The sequence below is a fragment of the Rousettus aegyptiacus genome, unplaced genomic scaffold (genome assembly GCF_014176215.1).
Source record: "Rousettus aegyptiacus isolate mRouAeg1 unplaced genomic scaffold, mRouAeg1.p scaffold_m13_p_9, whole genome shotgun sequence".
Lineage (NCBI taxonomy): Eukaryota > Metazoa > Chordata > Mammalia > Chiroptera > Pteropodidae > Rousettus > Rousettus aegyptiacus.
In genome coordinates this window covers 102,203,142-102,221,860 of record NW_023416312.1, presented here as the reverse complement: position 1 = coordinate 102,221,860, position 18,719 = coordinate 102,203,142, and the positions used below count along the sequence as shown (strand labels likewise).

Here is an 18,719-nt window from a genome sequence, read left to right as displayed (position 1 = left end):
AAGATCTTCTCTAGAACAGGATGACCTCAGGATTTTGCAGGTGGACCCAGAACTCCACCCCCGGCTGCCCTTGCCATCTATCTTTCCTGCCTAGCTTTTTCTATAAGAGCCATTAACCTGTTCTTATTAGTATGGATGTTCAGGGATGAGAGATTTCTTCTGTGTCTGCTTCCTGCTGAGGAGGGTCATCATCCCTGCTTATTGGGGTTTCTTGGAGCTCCTTCCCTCTCTGCCTCAGTCAGAAAGGAGTCTCAAGTTCTCCTACCAGAGGATGCATCCCCCTGAAATGCACCCCTATCCAAAGACAAGGAAGAAAGGAAGATGTAAACTGGCTATCTAAATCATTTATCTATTACTTTTCTTACTATTGATTTTCTTATTAAGTGAAAAGAATAAGCTTAGCAAAGGAAGACAGACTTGGTTAATACATTATATGAAGAAAGCAAGTTCTAGGTAAAGAGTCCCCTTCCCCCCATGACTCCGATGGCCCTGCCTGACCAAGGCAATTTCTGCTTACAATGATCCAAGAAGAATGCTAACCTTCAGTGATCCTTCATTAATAGCCAGGGGACCTGAGTTACTTAATCGATAACCAGAAAACCCAAGTCACAAATTTCAAGGTAATTATCTGAATTAGAGGGAGAGGGGCTTTTTCCCAGAGAAAAATAAAAACCTTAGCAAAACTTAGTAATATAAACAAATAGTTTGAAAAGCGAGATTAAATGTTCCATGAGCACATTTTGTAAATAATGCCCTGTGTCACACCAATCTCTTTTCTACCTGGCAGCCACACCCATTTTCTTGAATTCCAGAACCTGGAGTATCCTTTGAGCACCTACTGTATCTGGCTTGCATTATGCCAGCTCATTTCGCAATCGCAACATCATGAAGAAAATATTATTAGCCTTTCTCTGAAGATGGGACAGCTGAGGCTCAGAGAGGATACGTCCTCTGCTAAAGAGCCAATAGCTAGTGTATGTTAGAGCCAGAGTTGGAATAGAGGTCTCTGGATTCTAGTCTGTATTTCTTCAGCTGCCTACATGAATATTCATTTTATCCATTGTGTGATGACTGTGGACTCAAGGGAATAACAATAACAGATACTTACATAGCATTTGCCATATACCAGACACTGTTACATGCATTAATTCATTCAGTCCTCTAAGCAGCTCTATGAAAAAGGTACTATTGTAGGCTCCATTTTAGAAATGAGGCTATTGAAGGACAAAGAAGTTGAAAAACTCGCCTAAGGTCCCACAAAGGGCCCAGAGAAGTGGCACAGCCAGGATTTGAAAGTAGGCACTCTGACTCCTGTGCACTTAGAATCCATATACAATGATAGACACCCTTCCAGGCCATTGCCACTGCAAGTATAGTCTGTGGTCCAGCAGCATCAGTATCACTTGTAGATTAGTATGTCCCAGACTCTGTTCTAAGTTCCTTATATACACATTAACCCTATTTTGTATGTTAACTCACGGAATCTTCTAAACAACCTGATGAGGAAGGGATCATTATCGTTCCCATCTTACAGACGAGGTTCCTGAACCACAAAGTAGCTAAGGAACTCACCCAAGGTCACAGCAGACTCAGGCTTCTAGCCCAGACAGTTTCCCCTTCTTCTGGGCTTGAGCCTACAGGAGTCTTCTAAGAGACCACATCCTGGTCCTAGTTCTAACGAGGGGTCATATGTTGAGTGCACTCAGGACCTAGTCAAAGTCACCTTAGGGCATAGTCAGCGTTTTTTTCTACCACAGGTTTTGCAGCCCTTGTGCTGTGACCCCACTCCACCCTAAATTCCTAGCGTATGGTTTTTGCCCACACCAGCCGGGCCCCTCCGGGTCTGATCATGGCACATTGCTTGGCCCCCTCCCCCATGCCTTGGCTCACAGTTTCCCTCTGCTCATAATGACATTTGGTCCTCCACATTTTTTATGCCCCCTAATCTATTAAAGAACATTTCCCTTGCCCGGCTACATTCTCTATCTCTCCATCTCTCTCTCCCTCCTTCCTTTACCCTTCCCTCACATACTGCCTTTCTAGCCTGAACCTCATAGTTTGGCCCTTCATTCCATACTGTGTGCTGTTCTGATTATCTAGTCTGTCTTATCTCCCCAACTCCTCTGCAAATTCTTCAAGGTCAGGGCCTAGTACCATTCTCGGACTTCTTCACTGCTGTATCCCCCTGAAAACTCCCAGAGTACCCTTGAGAGAAGAGCCCTTTGGGACTATCAACTTTAATCCTTTCTTTGCAGAGACTCTGTGCCCCACAGAATGTGATTTCACAGTTCAATTCTCCTTGATTTTTAGTGGTCTTTCCCCTGCTTTATGTCTCCTCTCCTCCTCCTGTCCAAATCCTACCTACTCCTCTGAAAGGTAGGGTATAAAAAACGTGGGGTCAGAACTTGAAGTGGCTTTGCCATGAGTCTGAAAAATCATTACTTTTCCAATACTACTTTTCCCTGTCAAACTTCAGGCCTGCAAACACACATATACGGAACTTTGAGGAGCTGAGCTGCACCCTCCTGTAAAATAGTCATGAGAAATGGAATCTGCAATGTGCCTGCAACCACATGTCCATTCCTTCTGTTCCCACAGACAGGGCAGGAACTGATTCTCTGCTGTCCTCTCTTTCACCCCTGCTTCAGTGCTGGAGCTTTTCAGTTCCTGCAATAAGCGTGGCTCGGTCACTGTTCACCCCGCCCCTTTCCACCCACTGTCCATCTCTAGGGAGGCAGGCACTTCTTTTCATAGCCACGCCTAGACACTTGGGTGGTCCAATAACTGCCTTGGGAACCTCATGGAGGCGGAGAAGTGGGCGTAACAGGAAAGGAAAAGAAGGCGGGTTAGATCTGTTGTTGCTACACGTGGATGTGAAATGAGTCGGAGAGGAACTTTGATTACAACGGATTTCATCTGCTGTGAGTGTGGTATGCAGGCTGGGGGCTGAGCGGTGGGGGCTTAGTAGGATGTCTGGCCTGCACTGAGGTGCATCTGTCCAGGAATTCTGTTGTGGGAGCAAGATCCATCTGTCCTTCCACGTACAGGGTAAGTATGGGAACACCCCCTGGCATGACAAGGAGGCAGCTCAGACCTGTGGAAGTTCAGGATCAGGCTGGGACGACCCTGTGAAGGTACTACAAAGTCAGAAGGGCTGGGAGGGCATCCTGTGGCCATCTGTCAGTCTACTCGTCTATATCCAAAGTTGCTGTTTACAGTGACAGGGACTTGGATTAATGCCCTGGTGGCATTGGCAGCCAGGTTCTTCCTCTGTAGGTTTTTACTGGACTCCTCTGGCCTCTGGGAACATGCCTGGACGTGTCCAACCACCCTGAACATCTGACGCTGGGAGATAAGGAAGAGAAGGAGGCTGAGCACTTAGGGGAGGGAGGGAGGGAGGGGTTGGATCTGACATGTGAAGCATCCCGAGGGAAGTTTAGCTGCCAGCCCACCCACGTGGCCCCTGGGCAAGTCAGGGCTTGTGTAAAGAGCACACAAGCTCTATTTGGGGGCTTTTGGTCTGCCCTGTCACCCACCCAGCTGGGTTTCACTTGATCCCTCACTCCTGGAAGCTAAGCCCACAGCAGTGATATTTTGATCCTGCCTTACCCCAAACACTGGCCAAGGCTGAGGCAGCTTGAGAATGGGGGGACAAGAAGAGACCCGCCAGAAACTAGGCTGGGAAAGCAGAGACAACAAGGTCTGGTTTGAACAGGTGTTGGCATGTCACACAGGTTGGCCAAGACAGGAGAGCGGGGCATCTTCCCCTACACAACTTCAATTTAATGTAACGGTGTCACTGAGCACCTACTTTGTGCCACTGCTGTGTGAGATACATATTTAAGACATAGGCTGTGCCCACTGAGACCTGATGGTCTCATCATGGATATAAGAACAAATAAATATAACACAAGATAGTTTTTAAAGGTTCAGTCCAAATGCCTTGAGATTATCAAGTAAGCATTATATCAACCTGAACCAGGGAAAATCAGAAAGCATTTTTTATTGTTTGTTTTTTGACCTTGTAACACCTTTCAGGGCTCCAGAGCCCTGAGTTCAAATCCCATTCCCACCGTTTATAAACTGTGCAACATTGGAGAAGTAAAATTGCTTCCCCATCTCTGAATTCTGATTTACTCTAGGCTAAAATGTAGATAATAATAGGGCTTACTTCATCATGTTTTTGTGAGGATTAAATTAAGTAATCCATGTAAAATACTTGTACACACTTAGCACAGTGGCTAGGCCAAAATAAGCACTCAATAAATGTTAGGTATTATTATTATTTAACATGGGCCTTGAAGCACGGATAGGATTTCAACAGGTGGAAATAGGAGAAGAGGCCATCCAAGTAGAGAATGCAACAGGAACAACTGTTTGGATGCAGGGAAGCTCAGGGCCTGTGAAAAGAACAATGGCTGAACTGGAGGTTAGAGTTTAATTAGGGGGAAAAGTGGAAGTTGCAGTTGCCATGGTTAGATTAGTGGCAAACCGTGGAAGAGTGTGGATGCTACACTTTCTGTTTGATTCGGCACAGTACAAAGCCGTTGAAAGTTTCTGAGCTAAAGAAAAAAGTCAAATCTGTGTTTCAGGAAGCATTACCTGGTAAACGTGAGTCATTGGGTTTGGGATAGGGAAATGTGAGAGGTGGTGGCTGTGGGAATAGAAAGAGGGCAATGAATTTAACCAGACATCACAGACGTTGAATCTACAGAACTTAGAAGGTGATAAATTATATGATATTGAAGAAGAAGGAATGAGGACATCAGAATCTCTTGGGATTGGCTTAGACTTTGGGAGGTTGTGCATTCCTATCCCACTTCCATACACTTCTGTGCAATAGAAATAATATCCACTTTCTAATCTAGACACGGCTCTATATAAGTCCCGGGTCTGCTGCTTACTTGCTGTTTGTGATCCAAGCATATTATTTATCTGTCATTCCCAACCAGGATTGCATTTCCATAGGGCATTTAGAAGTACGTGTGGGAAGTGTGAGTTCTTTTTTTTTTGCATGGAGACTGAGGTACTTCTGCATTTAGTGCCGACAAGTTTGATACAACAAAGAATTGTTCCACCCTCTCAATCATAACACCGGTGAAAAGCCCAGTGGGAAACACTGAGCTTCTGTGAGCCTCAGTTTTCTATGCTGAAAAGCAGGGAAAGTAGTACCCATGTCATGGTTTTGTTGGGAGGATTAAAAGAAATAATCCCTGTAAAGCATCTAGCATAATAGCTGACATTTTACTTTGAAACATTCCTTTTTTAAAAGTTTTAAACCTCTGAGTTTATCTTAACTTTTTTTTTTCAGCAAAATAGACCTGGTTTTGAGGCTTTGTGGTGTCCTGTTATGTTTGCATGGAGATCAAACAATATAAAGGGAATAAATTTCTGCCAAGTTATATTCTTGTAGCTTCGCTTGGATACCACTGTCCATTTAATCGACATGGACTTTCAGCATCAGGACAGAGGATGTGGGTGGGAATGGGTGTGTCCACCAGCATCAGTGGTACCAACAAAGACAGACTTACAGATGGGGCCAAGCCCCAGTTCCCAAGCCAGTTGGAGGGGAGGTACACCTTCTCCGCTGTCTCTGCCTTGGACACTTCCAGAGGGACTATACTTACTGATCTATGAGACAGTCCATTCCCTTCATGGAAAGGCTTGACTTTTCAAAAGTTCTTCCTTTTGTTCAACTAGACTCAGTATCCCTGTAGCATGCACCTAGAGGTCCTAGTCATTCTCCCTGGGGCCACTCAGAGCTGTCTGCTCATTCTCTTTCATGACAGTTCTTTAAAGATCCAAAGACAGAGACCGGATCCTCCCACATCTTTCTATTCTACATACAACAGCCGAGCTCTTCCACCATTTCTCATATGGTGTGGTGTCAACTCAAATAAGAATCTGAGGTTTTGAGCTTTAAAAATAGGGATGATGGTCGTGAGTTCAACATGATGGGAAACACTGCAAAAGGAGCAAGATGGGTGAATGTCACAAGCCATTTTGTAACGTATTATTTCTTAAGTTCCTACTATGTGCCAAGTACTTTTCAATCTATCATCCCACTAAGTCCTTGCCCCAACTAGGGAAAGTGCAGGTGTTCTTGCCTTAATTATACAGGTGGCCAAACACACCCTGAGTAAACGAAGCTTGGTAGAGATCATTTCATTAGCAAGTGTCTGAGCCAAAACCCGGAGCCAGATTTTTCTTACCCCGAGGTCAGTGTTTTGGTGTTTTGTTTTGTCTTTTTCATTTTCCACAGCTCTTTGGGTTTAAGGTTCAGGCTGGGCAATTGGGCCAACCTTGGCACTGGGGAAGGAGACAAGAGGAGAACAGATCCTCTAATTATCCTATACTAATCACTCCTTCTTTGAAGGAACTCATTTAGAAAAGCTCTTTACAGGGGACAGAAGGCCCTACTCCTAGAGATTCGAGCCATACCTCTCTACCTGGGAACATGAGCCAGGCCCAAAGTCTCCTCTGAGCGTCTTCTTGACCCACTCCATTCGAATGCCTCCCGCAGAGAGTCGGGCATCTTGCGGAGCCATTCCTCAGAGCCGAAGCTCAATATTGAAGCGGAAGCTATTTGTTTTTGCTTTCTTTCTGGAAACTAGCTCCATCTATCAGTTCTCTCCTTGGGTGCCTAACAAGAGAAATGTGAGTCAGTTGTACCATCAGTCTGCAAAATGGAAGGAAGATTAATCTATGTTGGTGGGAGACATGAGAATGGCTATAGTGTGTCTTGTGTTAGAGTTGTCTCTATGTGTTTTCTGTATTTCTGATAAGCCAATTACTTCCTTAAGGCAGACAAAGTGCTTTATTCACATCTGGGTTCTCCTCTTGTCACCAAGTGCTAACAGAATGACTAGCATAGAAGATTCTTGTCAAGTGTTTTTTCAATGGCCAGAAATTCATTCTTCCTATCCCAGAGTGACTACAGTTATGATCTCCCTCGAGCACCCCAAAATACATCATGCCATCCTCAAAAATAAAGGAATTGCCATGTAACATGTACAGTGGAGTCAAAGAGTAAGATGTTTTCACTTCCAGAAGGTGGTTAGTCACCATGTGCATGAGCCAAAATGAGTGGTCAGCGCCCCTTTCCCTCCATGAGCTACCTCTCCCTGACCCAGCCCCACCCTTTGGAGTTGTTCCTGTTGAGAGAGAGAGAAGCAAGAGCCTTGGTGATATACTCACTGAGTAATCAGCCCTGAACTTGAGCCTGCTTCTCTCTTTAATTATGGCAAATAGACAAGCCACTGGGCCCTGACTTTGAAGACTTGGATTCTAGTCCTGGCTCTGCCACTGACAAATTCTGTTACTTTGGGAAAATTCCATCCCTTCTCTGGGCCTCAATTGTCCCATCAGCATCGTCAGGGAGTAGGGAAGAATCCTTTTGGGATTCTGTGACAATGTGTTTCCAATTATCTGATGGTTTTGAAGTTTTAACCTGTTTCTGAGAGGAGAAAAAAATAAACCATAATGAAATGTGTCATCTTGTGAGTTCTGAGGTGGCTATTACTGAAAGAGTTCACGTAGAGCTAAATGGTATTATTTTGTTTTGGACAACAAACTAGAAGCTGGGACTAAGATGAATTTTAAACTCTTTTCTAACTCCAAGATTGTAGGATTCTGTAAATTGTCTTACAGAATATGCACTTACATGTGAGATCATAGGCTTTTTATTGTATCAGATTTACCTTTCTCCCATTACCCTGCCAAGTCTTACACTTTTCTCCCGCCACCCCTCAACCCTTGGGCATCCTAAAAAAAAATACAAGGAATATTTTACTATCAGTATCTCATCCTGTATAGGCAGGCTTTATTCTATGGACCAATTCTCCCATTACTATTAGAAGGATAAGTGGTCTTGAGCTATGCTTGCAAATGCCCATCCACTTGTATGTCTGCTTCCTTAGGATATTTCACTCTCCGGCCTATGAGTAAAAGATAGTATACTTAATAGAATTTAGATTACTATGGGAGAGAATGCAGTGTTCTTACATCTTCAGGGAGGTACAACTATTTCAGATTGCCTGGTAAATTGGACAGGGTATAGAGAATGTGGGGCGAGACAAAAAAAAAAAGTGATAGAAATCAGAAATTGGTGCGTGTGACTGAGCTTTATCCACTTCCCAGCTCTGTAGAAAAAGATAATAATCATACCATGAATCCAATTCCCAGCTGGAACAACTCAGCCAACAGCACATCCTACTTGGGAAGTCAATGAATACTCACTCCAAGTGCTGCTGGTAGGGTAACTCATCTTTGATGATACCATAATTTCATGGTATCTTGTTGGGGCTGGTACATGAATAAGTGACTCACTTTGGCTCAGGCCACAGTGGCGCAAAGCATGAACTTCAGGTATTGGCTGTTCGTCTGGCCTGTGGCTCATCTTCAGTGTCCGTTGCTCCCCAAATCTGGGTGTGATAGTAACAGCATGTGTGGCACAATCAAGATTTTGCAGAGCACTCACATACATCATCTCATTTTTCCCTTGAACATCATCCAGGGGAGTTTCTGTGCCTTTGCTCCCACTTGGGAAGACTGTTTCAGCAATCATTAAAAGGATATTTCCCCATCATAATCGGCCCAAAGTTTGCTGGTTTTAATTTCATCCCATTCCTTTTATTAATTATATCACTGTATTCTTGGCTACACAGTCTTTTCTCTCCTTCCTTTAACAATTCTTTCTCAGCCGTTGCCAAACACTAACCAAACATTTATGTACTTTTTAGCGCTTTGTACTCCTCAATTTACAGTCTTTCAAGTTATGTTTGTCATTTTAGTTTTGTACTTTTTAACTGTGAATGTATGTGCTCACACATGTTTTGAAGGAAAGGGAATTTAACTCATATGGTTAGTGTTTGCTTTTGGCTAAATGGAAATGACCCAGTTCGATTGGCTGTCATTTGTATCTGTACCTGTATGCTGACGATTGCTTTTTAAAAATGGTTTAATTGGCTTTATTGTAAGATTCACGAATCGCGCAGAATCAGATGCTGTCTCAACATAGCTTCTTCTGTGCATCCTTATAGGACTTCTGTTCAGCTAGACCTCAGGTGATTCTCAGAGATGGTTGTTCTATAGTTGTAATTTTGATGTGGTTGTGAGAGGAGGCAAGCACCACGTTTACCCCCTCCATCATATTGAGGGGAAACTGACAATTGCTTTTAATAAGATATTTTTTCTTTTTCTACTTCAGCATCTTTCTTCTTGCTAAGGCATTATCTGTTGTTCTGTACAGGCGAATAATGGACAAGGTAAATAGGTGAAGCTTCTTTAAGCTCCCTCTGTTTCTCATCTGATGTATTCATCCTGACATTACTGGAGCAGATGTTGCTATCACTAACAGTTGAAATTCTTCAGCCACTTTGGAAAGAGAAGCCTGCTAAAAACTGTAATAACCACCTGTGGTTTCTGAGCTGTTTCTATTCCATGCACATATTATAACATACCTTAATATTTAAAGAGAATTTACTTTTATCACATGCCTACAAAATCGCATCAGAATAATGCATCTGGTTTTGATGGCCCCTACCTCCTGGTCTCAACAACTGACAGTGCTGCTCATGCCTTACTTCTTAAGAATCTGTCCTACTCTGCCCTACCCAGGTTCAAGTCTTTCTTTCCTGGTGTCCCCTTCTTGGTCGCTGCTGGATATTCTTTCTCTTCTGACTTCAGATAGGGATGTCCTACAATGTCTTATTCTTGGCACTTTTCTTTGCTCATCTAAACTTCTGCCATGATTTATCTAGGCCAGTGGTTCTCAGCCTCCCAGAGTTTTTATTTAAATGGTCTATTATTTTAAATTTTATTTTAAAGTCCCACGCATAATTCTGATGTGCATTCGTGACCTGGTCTTTCATGCTTTGCCTTATCTTTATCCCCAGCCTGTGTTCTGCATATTTTAATTGCCTGCTGGGCATCACCAGCTGCCATGTTCCTCTCTTCCCTCTAACTCTACATAAATTAAAATATTTTGAAAAACTGAGTACTTGCATACATTGTCCTTATTTTTTTCTAACAAGCAGCTTCTCTTTCGCACTCTCCATAGCCCCGAGGGTATCCCAGTGTTCCAAGCAGAAACCCTCAGAATCTTCTCTGACTCATGTCTTTCCCTCAGCTCTCACATCCATGGAATTTTAAGATCCTATTGACTTTCTATGTAATGTCTCTATTTCCAACCATCACTTCTGTTCCTCTGCCTACCACCTTCATCTTCCTGATCTCTGTCTTCTAAAGTTTGAGCAGTAACTGTCTAGGCATTCTTCAAAGCACAGTCAGATTAACATTCAGAAAATACCTTTTCTGCCAACCTAAACTATTACTGGTGAAAAATTAAATTTCAGTGACATGCTAAGAGGAACTCCACTCCCTATTTCAGAGTTCATTACTGCCTTGGAAAGCACATTAAACTCATAGATCTTAAATTACCTGTGAGCTCCAGTTTTGTTTCTTACTAGTTAAATAAATTTATGGGAATCTTTTCTCTTCGAGCCTGTTTTTTTAAAAATCTATTAATTCATGATAATAATCCCTGGCTTACTCCTAGGCTTATATTATTGTAAGGATTCTTAGAGCTAACCAATATGAAGCCCTTTAAAAACTATGAAACCTTTCACTCACAAGATTGTTGCCATTAGTTTGTAGGCTTTCACCATCCACTCATCAAACAAATATTTATTTAGTACTTATTTTGCGCCAGGCACCATTCTAAGCATGGGGTGAAGTAGTAAACACTACATTCTAAGAGGCAATAAAAAAATAGATATATAGTATGTCAGATGGTCATAAGTGCTATTGAGAAGAATGAGAAAGGGAATAGGGAATGAGGAGAGAAGTTGCAGTTTTAAAAGAGTGGTAATGAAGACAATGATATAAGAACAAAGAACTGAAGAAGATAAGGGAGGCAGCCATGTGGCTATCTTGGGAAAAGTGTGCTTGAAGGTGGGAGCATTCCTGCTAAGTCTGAGGGCTAGCAAGGAGTCCAGCTGGGCTGGGTTAGGAGAATAAGAGGAAGAGTAAGTCATAGGGTCAAAGAGGTAATGGCTTAAGTGGACGTAGGCAGGTCATCTAAGGCCTCATTGACCATTATAAGACTTTAGTTTTATTGAGTGAGGTGGAGAGTCATCGATGGAATTTGAGGTTGGAAATGACATGATCTAATATGGTTTAAACGAACCAATCCACCCTCAATCCGTTTATCTTTATCATCCTTTCTTTCTAGAAAAAAAATATGGGGAGGCCCCAGGTTACTCCCTCACTAAATTACCTCTGAATGTGGGGGAATAGAAAAACCTTTTTCTGCCTGTAACTTATATGTATGCAAAAGAAATGAGAGCCAAAAAGAAGCCTTAAAACAGTGTTTTTCAATGTTGGCTGCCACCTGAAAATCACCTGGCAAATTTTAAAATGCCAAACATTCAGGATACACCTCTGACTAATTTCATCAGAATCTCGAGAGTGGGACCCAAGTATCAGTATTTTTGAAGCTCTCAAGTTGCAGCCGATACTGAAAACCACAACTGTAGGAGACTGGTCAAACCCTTGTAGTACGAACAAGGGCCTTGGGTCCACCACTGGGGAGGAACATGATTCAGATGGCAGGACCAGTCCTGGGACCATGCACCAGATTGAGGAATGCAAACTTCACAAATACTAGGGTAGGAAGAACGTGAGCTGTTTAATAGTTTTGAAGCATGTTATAGGCAAGAGAAAGCTGGGATAGAAGTGGCATAGGGCCAGGCCAGGAAAGGGAAGGCGGAGAGCCAGCACCAAGTCTAAAGCAACATCTGGATTGGAGGCCAAACATCTGTAAATGATGAGGGGGCCATACAGATTAAAAGCTTGATTTTCAAAGAAAGTCATGTTTTCAGGCTAGGCTGAACAACTGCTTTGATTTGTGCCAGCCCCACGCACGCGAGTGGTCTCCTGGGAGGGGACCAGGCAGGGCACAGACCAGCTGCTGCTTCCTCACCCTCTTTAATCCCACACCTCCTGCACTGCCCAGGCGCAGCACATATCTTCCCTGAAGTCCTACATTCTTAATTTAGCCCTGTCACCCTGTCCTGCCCACCCACCCTAGATAGAGAATGCATGTTTCACCCCGCAGGCATGTGCAAGTTGAGAAGAGCGGCAGCCCCAAGCTGCAGCCAGAGGCAGCTGCTGCCAGCAGCCCGATTACCTTACATGCAGCAGAAACTTGGCCAACATCGATTATTCAGGGCACAATGAGCTAATGTGAAGATTATAATTAATCCCAGCCTTGTTGCTTCTCCTCTGCCCCATCTGCTTTCATTCTTACTCTTCTAGGTTATTTTTTTTTTGTGGGAGAAATCAGGACAGGTGGATGGGCAGGGAGAGCAGCCACGTGGCAGAGGCAGATGAAATAAGGACACACTCTAGTCATTTTGCCATTTGTCAGCCCCTCTGGTTAAACTTAATCAGTATACCCAAACAGCACTTCTTTGATAAATTTGGGTTAGAAGTTGGGTTGGAAAAAAATCACGATTGGAGGTATATATAAGAATAGTCACCACCTTCTACTTCCAGACCGTGCCATCACACCAAAATGAAACTGATACGCATTAAGCAGTCATTTCCCATCCTCTCTTTCCCCCAGGCCCTGACAACTACTGGTCTGTTTTTTGTCTCTCGGAATTGCCTCATCTGGACAGTTTATGTAAATGGAATTATGTATCCTTTTGTGTCTGGCTTCCTTCACTGAGTATAACGTTTTCAAGGTTCAGTCACATTGTAGCATGGATCAATTAAGTAGTTCCCTTCTTTTTCTAGTTGAGTAATATTTCATCGTATGGGTAGACCACTGTTTATCCATTTATTACTTAATGGACTTTTTTTTTTTTTTGGCTATTCTGATTAATGCTGCTAGGAATAGTCATGCACAATCTTTCCTGTGGATATTTTTTTTTTCAATTCTTACGAGTATATACCTAAAAGTGGAATTGCTGGGCCATGTGGTAACTCTATGGTTAACATTTTGAGGAACTTCCAAACCATTTTCCAAACTGTAAACTACTTTATATTCTCACCAGCAATATGTGAGGGTCCCAATTTTTCCACATTCTTGTCAACAGTTAATCACACACGCACACACCCATTTTTTTCATTAAGCCAACCTGGTGGGTGCAAAGTGGATTTCAATGTGATTTTGATTTGCATTCCCCTGCTTGCTAATTACGTTGATCATCTTTTCATATGTATTAGCCAATTATATATCTTCTTGGAGTAATATATATATTCAAATATTTTGCCCATTTTTCATTGGGTTGTCTTTTTTATTGTTGAGTTGTTAACTTTCTCTATATTCTATAAGTAAGTCTGTTATCAGATCTCTATGATTTAGTTTCTCTATCCCATTTTGTGTGTCATCTTTTTATTTTCTTGATAATGTCCCTTGAAGCTCAAGAGTTTCAAATTTTGATTAAGCACAGTTTGTCTTTTTCTTTTCTTTTCTTGTTTGTGCTTCTGGTGTTGTATTTAAAAAAAAGTACTGCCTAATCCAAAGTTACAAAGATTTACACCTATTTTTTCTTATAAGAAAAAAATCTAAAAAGTATAAAAAGTTTTATGTTTTCTTCTAATAAACTTTCATGTTTTGTTTTTTCATCTTTTACATTTAGGGCTTTGGTCCATTTTGAATTAATTTGGTATATGGCATGAGGTCAGGTTTCAATATGATGTTTTAATGTAGATAGCCAGTTGTCACAATATTTTTTAAGCCTGTTCTTCTCCTATTGTGTACCATTGCCTTGGTACACTTTTTGAAAATCAATTGACCGTAGCATAGCAACTTTATGTATAATACTCAAACATTGGAAACAGCCATGTTCTCTGACCAAAAAAAAATATACAAACATTATGGAATATCCGTACAATAGAATATTACGCAGGTGTGTTCACCAACCAAAAAATGTACAAATATATTATGGAATATCCATACAATAGAATATTATGCAGCAATTGTAAGGAACAGATGTTGCTACACACAAAATAATGCACAAATCTCATAGACATTACTTTGAGCAAAGAGAAGTCAGAAACGAAAGGATGCTCTTGTATGAATCCAATTTATATGAAGTTCAAGGACAGGTAATACTAATAATAATGGTGATAGCAGCAAGAATAGAAATTACTTGGCAGAAGGGGATGGTATCAACTGTAAAGGAGCATGAGAAATCCTGCCAAGGTAGCAGAAAGGTTCCTGGATAGTGTTTATGTGGGTGTGAACATGTATAAAATTTTTATCGGCCTGTCTGTACTGCTGACTTATCCAGCAGTTGGGAGGATTTGGGCAAATCCTCTGCAACACTTCAGAAAAATATCTAGATGTAATTATGGGACACCTTAGAGTAGCTCTGGTTGTCTCAAAACCTAATTATTCTGTTAAAATAAAAAGGCATTTACATCTGCCACATCACACTGGTGACCACAGGGAAGCATTTGACATAAAGTCTGAGTTTTTCCGTGGATAATTACATTTAGCCCTTGTTCGACAATTCTACCCATATGCCCTGACTTTTTCAGAACAGATCAGAGTCTACATGATTTTGTTCTGTTTAAGCAAGATAATTTGTTAACCTCATAATGAAAAACAATTTAATTTGTATGCTTTAGAGAAACAGTTTGAGAAAAAAAGGTGGAAAAGTGCTCTGTTTATTCCCTGTTTTACGATATGGTGATTTGGCAGCAAGCTCGCCTGGCCTAGACATAGACCTCAAAGCCAGGGCTAGAGGGGTGGGTTAGGGTTCATGCCACACGTCATTTAGCAGATAGATGGGGCTCTAGAAAACACACAAAATAGGATGTCTTGGACACCCAAAGGCCAGAAGCAGCTGCTGTGGAAATCTCGGATGACTGTGTCAAGAGCTCCGCTTGAAGGCAGGGCTGTTCTTTGGCTCCTGCCAATGTTTTCCTATTTTTGTGGGCAAGAAAAGGATGCAGGGGAGTTGTTCAGACCAGTATGCTGGCCCTGTGCCTGTGACACTTAATGCCCTTGTCACAAGGGCTGTGAGACCACTGATGGTCCTTAATGAGAAGGATGGGTAGGGAGGGGAGCATGCCTACTGATGCTGACACTGTAGGCCAGTAACCAAAACAACACAGGAGGGTCCATCTTTAGCGTCTGCAAAGTGGATTGTGTAGTTCACTTTCTTCTGAATAAAGGAATGGGAGAGAATGGCTCACTTGATGGGAAAAGGTGCATTCGAGGCGGGTGCCAGCCAGGATGACTTCCTCTGTTGCCATTGGGAGGAGTGATGGCCTCTTCATGTCCAGTGCACACTATCCTTTCTTCTGGCTTTCAGTGCTTTCAGTACTTTCAGAAGCCAGCTGATTCATCTCAGCATGAGGTTAAGGAATGAGCAAAAGAATCTGAGCCCTCTTTTTCCTTTGAATAGTGCAAGTCCTGTATATGCATCACTGCAAGTCTCCCTCATTAAAATTCATCTTTGTAGTGAACTATCTCTCTGCATACTGAACTCTGTCTTATTTTGCATAGATTTTCAAAGCTTTCAGAATGGTTTGATGGACCTTACTTAGCTAATTTAATTCTCTCAAGAGCTATATAATGTAGGTGAGGAACGTACTGTCCCCTTTTTGCAGATTAAGTAACTGAGGCCAGAAACTCATCCAAAGTCATAGGTTGACAGAAGAAGCACCAGGTAAGTTGATCCAGCATCTCACATTGCCAGATACTCTCCCAGTTTTAGCAGTGAAAGTCCCATGTTCTGCGGGAGACTATTATTCCTGAGCAAACCTGCATGATTGGTTGCCCTATAGTCAGGATTAGAACCCATATCTTCCAGCTCTCAGACCAGTGCTAGTGTGATTGCCCTATGCCGTCCATATTCAAAGGACTGTTATCTGAGCAGTGTCTCCTCTTCTCTACACCTTCATGCAGCAAGACATTTATTCATGCTGGCCCGTTCTCCCCTTCCACTCTGCCTAGGACAGAGGCAATAGCAGTCAGGGGTCTTCAGAGGTACTCGAGACAGTTTTGGCAAAAGAGAAGCATGGTTCAGCTTTCTCAGCCTCATAAGAAAGGTAATGATCCCTATATTGCCTACTGCACGTGGACATTATGTGGAACCAATAACATTGTATGTGAAAGTTCTTTCTAAACTGTTAATAATTGGCCACATGTGAGAAATTGTGGTTATTATCTATCCTTCAGACAGAAGCCACCTTCTTGTCTTATTCTTTTTCCTGTTCAGCAAGTGGCATAGCCAGTAACTGTGCAAACTTGGGTGAATTCTTTGCCTTCTGTGCCTCAGTGTCCTCATACACATAATGGGGCTAATATCCCCGATATCGTCTTTCTAAGGATTTAATTAATCATTATACATAGAGTCATGACACGTGATTGGGACTGTATAAGCATCCGGTTTCTTACATTGGCTTTTTCAACCCCTCTAAGTCAGAGCTGGAGACTAGATTAAGAGGACACAAACCAAGTGACATGGAAGCTACTACTTACCTTGTGATCTCTTTCCCCAACTCCCTGCTTTTTTGTGTTCTGTACCCACAGCCCTCCCATCATGGATTGCCAAGAAAATGAGTACTGGGATCAATGGGGACGATGTGTCACCTGCCAGTTATGTGGGCCTGGACAAGAGCTCTCCAAGGTAAGTTCCCCGAGTCAGGATAATTTTTTCCGTTACATCTTTGGGACCATCCTGGTAATTGAGAGGGTTCACGATTGGGATAGTCAGCCCCACCTATGACTAATCCAGTTCAGCTGGCCAAACACAGAATCCAAAGATTATGACAATAACAGTCATGGATCCAGCAGGAAGTCAACCTGGCAAGATTAGGGTCAGAGGAGGGTTCACAAGATAACGGGGTGCTTCAAGAGGATGTGTGCACTACAGTGGCCTAGGAAGACTTGCTTTAGGGCTATCTGTCCACTAAGGCAGGGCCCGCCCACCTGGAGTTCAGAGAATGGGAAAGAGGAGAACTCAGGAGGCTGAGGCGGGGCCTCCATCCTGAAGCTGTTCAGGCCAGGATTAAGGGGCGGGGAACTAGAGAGGGTCTAGCATCTCAGTGAGTCACGACGGTCAGAACAAAATGACCAGCCAGGCAGGCACTTTATGCCAAGCCCTGGCTTGTGAAGATGGAGCTTAATTGTCCTTGTCTCAGGTCCCTGTTTGTCCCAGAATCTGCAAGGGCCAAAAAGCCTGAGAGCAGGCAGCCAATAGATGTTTTCTTCACATATGCATTTTATGTTCTGTAGTTCTTCATGTGTTAAGCCATCATTATTGAACATCTTCATGGTTGTAGGTGAAGTGCTTATGGCAAAACGAGCTAAAACCTTCACCCTCATTGACCTTTCCCTTTAATTGGTGACACAAAGAAGTAGATACACACATTGATAAATGACGAACTTAGATATAGAGGTATGATACGAATTAAATTAGGGTGATCTGATACAGAGAAACTAAGGACAGCTTTAGATAGTGTTGCAGGGGAAGGCCTCTCTAGGGAGGTGCCTTCTGGGGCAAGAAAAAGCTAATGCAGAGTCACAAGGTGAGAATGAACTAGGCAAGGAAAGGAGGAGGTTCGTGCAGCTGTCGTATGGTGAGGAGGACAGTGGTGCACAGTGAGATCCCAGAGCGAGCTGCGGGCTGAACTCTGTACAGTCAGGAAGCCTATGATGAGAATTCTTCATTTTTTTTCTAAGTGCACCAGGAACTCCTTGTAGCGTTTTGGGTAGCAATTATTTAGCTCTCCTTCTTTCTACTTCCTGATTTCACAAATGAAAAGACTAAGGTTAGGGAATATTAACAGACATAGCACTAGCTCTCATTTTAACTCTTTACACATAACACCTGTACTACTGCAGGGTACCCACATGGGACCAAGGAAATGTTATCAGATGTTAGGTCATGTTGGACATTACAATGGACCTGATTCTTTTATCTCTCAAAGCGATGTTACTCTCACAAAGTGGCTCATGATGAAATGTACATTTTTCTAGGCACATTTCTGGTTGCCTTTTATTTCAGCACCACTAGAAAGTTCAAGAAAAGGAATAAATTGCAATATCTTTCTCCTGAAAAATCTCTATATGTAAACAGCTTATGCTTGTATAGCAGCCCGTATCTTGTAAAGAGCTTGCATATGCATGATCTCATTTGACTCGCAGTCCCACCAAGAAGGTATTCTCAGCCTTGTAAGTTTTAGATGATTAAAACTAAGACTCAAATAGGATATATGATTTGCTCAAAGTCACAGTGGTTCAGTAAAAGTAAACATGAGCCTGGTAGACATGGATCTGAGGTCCAGCTTTGCTGTGGGCAAATTATTTCATTGCTGACTCAATTACTGAGTTAAAAGTTACATAAAACTTAACAGCTCGAACCATAAACACGTTTCTTTACATAATGAAATCTGGAGGCGGGGAGCCTTATGGTCGATTGGGCAGGTCAACAATATTGGCAAGGACCTACACTCTTTTTATCCTTCATCTTGGACACCTTTCTGTTTTGTCCTCATGCTTGTGGCCTTGTGGTTGCCACGACTCAAAGCATCACATCTCTACATCATAGTCAAAGTCAGGAAAAAGGGGGAGGGACAAAGTAGCTTGACTTATATTAGGGAATAAATATTTTCCTAGATGCTCCTAGCAGATTTCTTGCATCTTATGGGCCAGAAATGGGTGCTGTGACTATCTTTGTACTGCAAGGAGGCCA

General features: G+C 42.5%; 1 protein-coding gene across 11 annotated transcripts in view; it reads left to right on the top strand.

Moving 5' to 3' along the window:
* Positions 1 to 2,838: 2,838 nt before the first annotated feature.
* The window catches only part of EDA2R (ectodysplasin A2 receptor), a 35,689-nt gene continuing 19,808 nt past the window's right edge, over positions 2,839 to 18,719 (top strand). For 2 of the 11 annotated variants that reach the window (XM_016166307.2, XM_016166297.2), the window contains exons 1-2: positions 2,839 to 2,921; positions 16,556 to 16,652. In XM_016166307.2, the coding sequence (XP_016021793.1) occupies positions 16,566 to 16,652 (87 nt within the window). In that variant the 5' untranslated portion in view covers positions 2,839 to 2,921; positions 16,556 to 16,565. The other 9 variants (XM_036227116.1, XM_036227111.1, XM_036227113.1 and 6 more) reach the window with 9 other exon arrangements.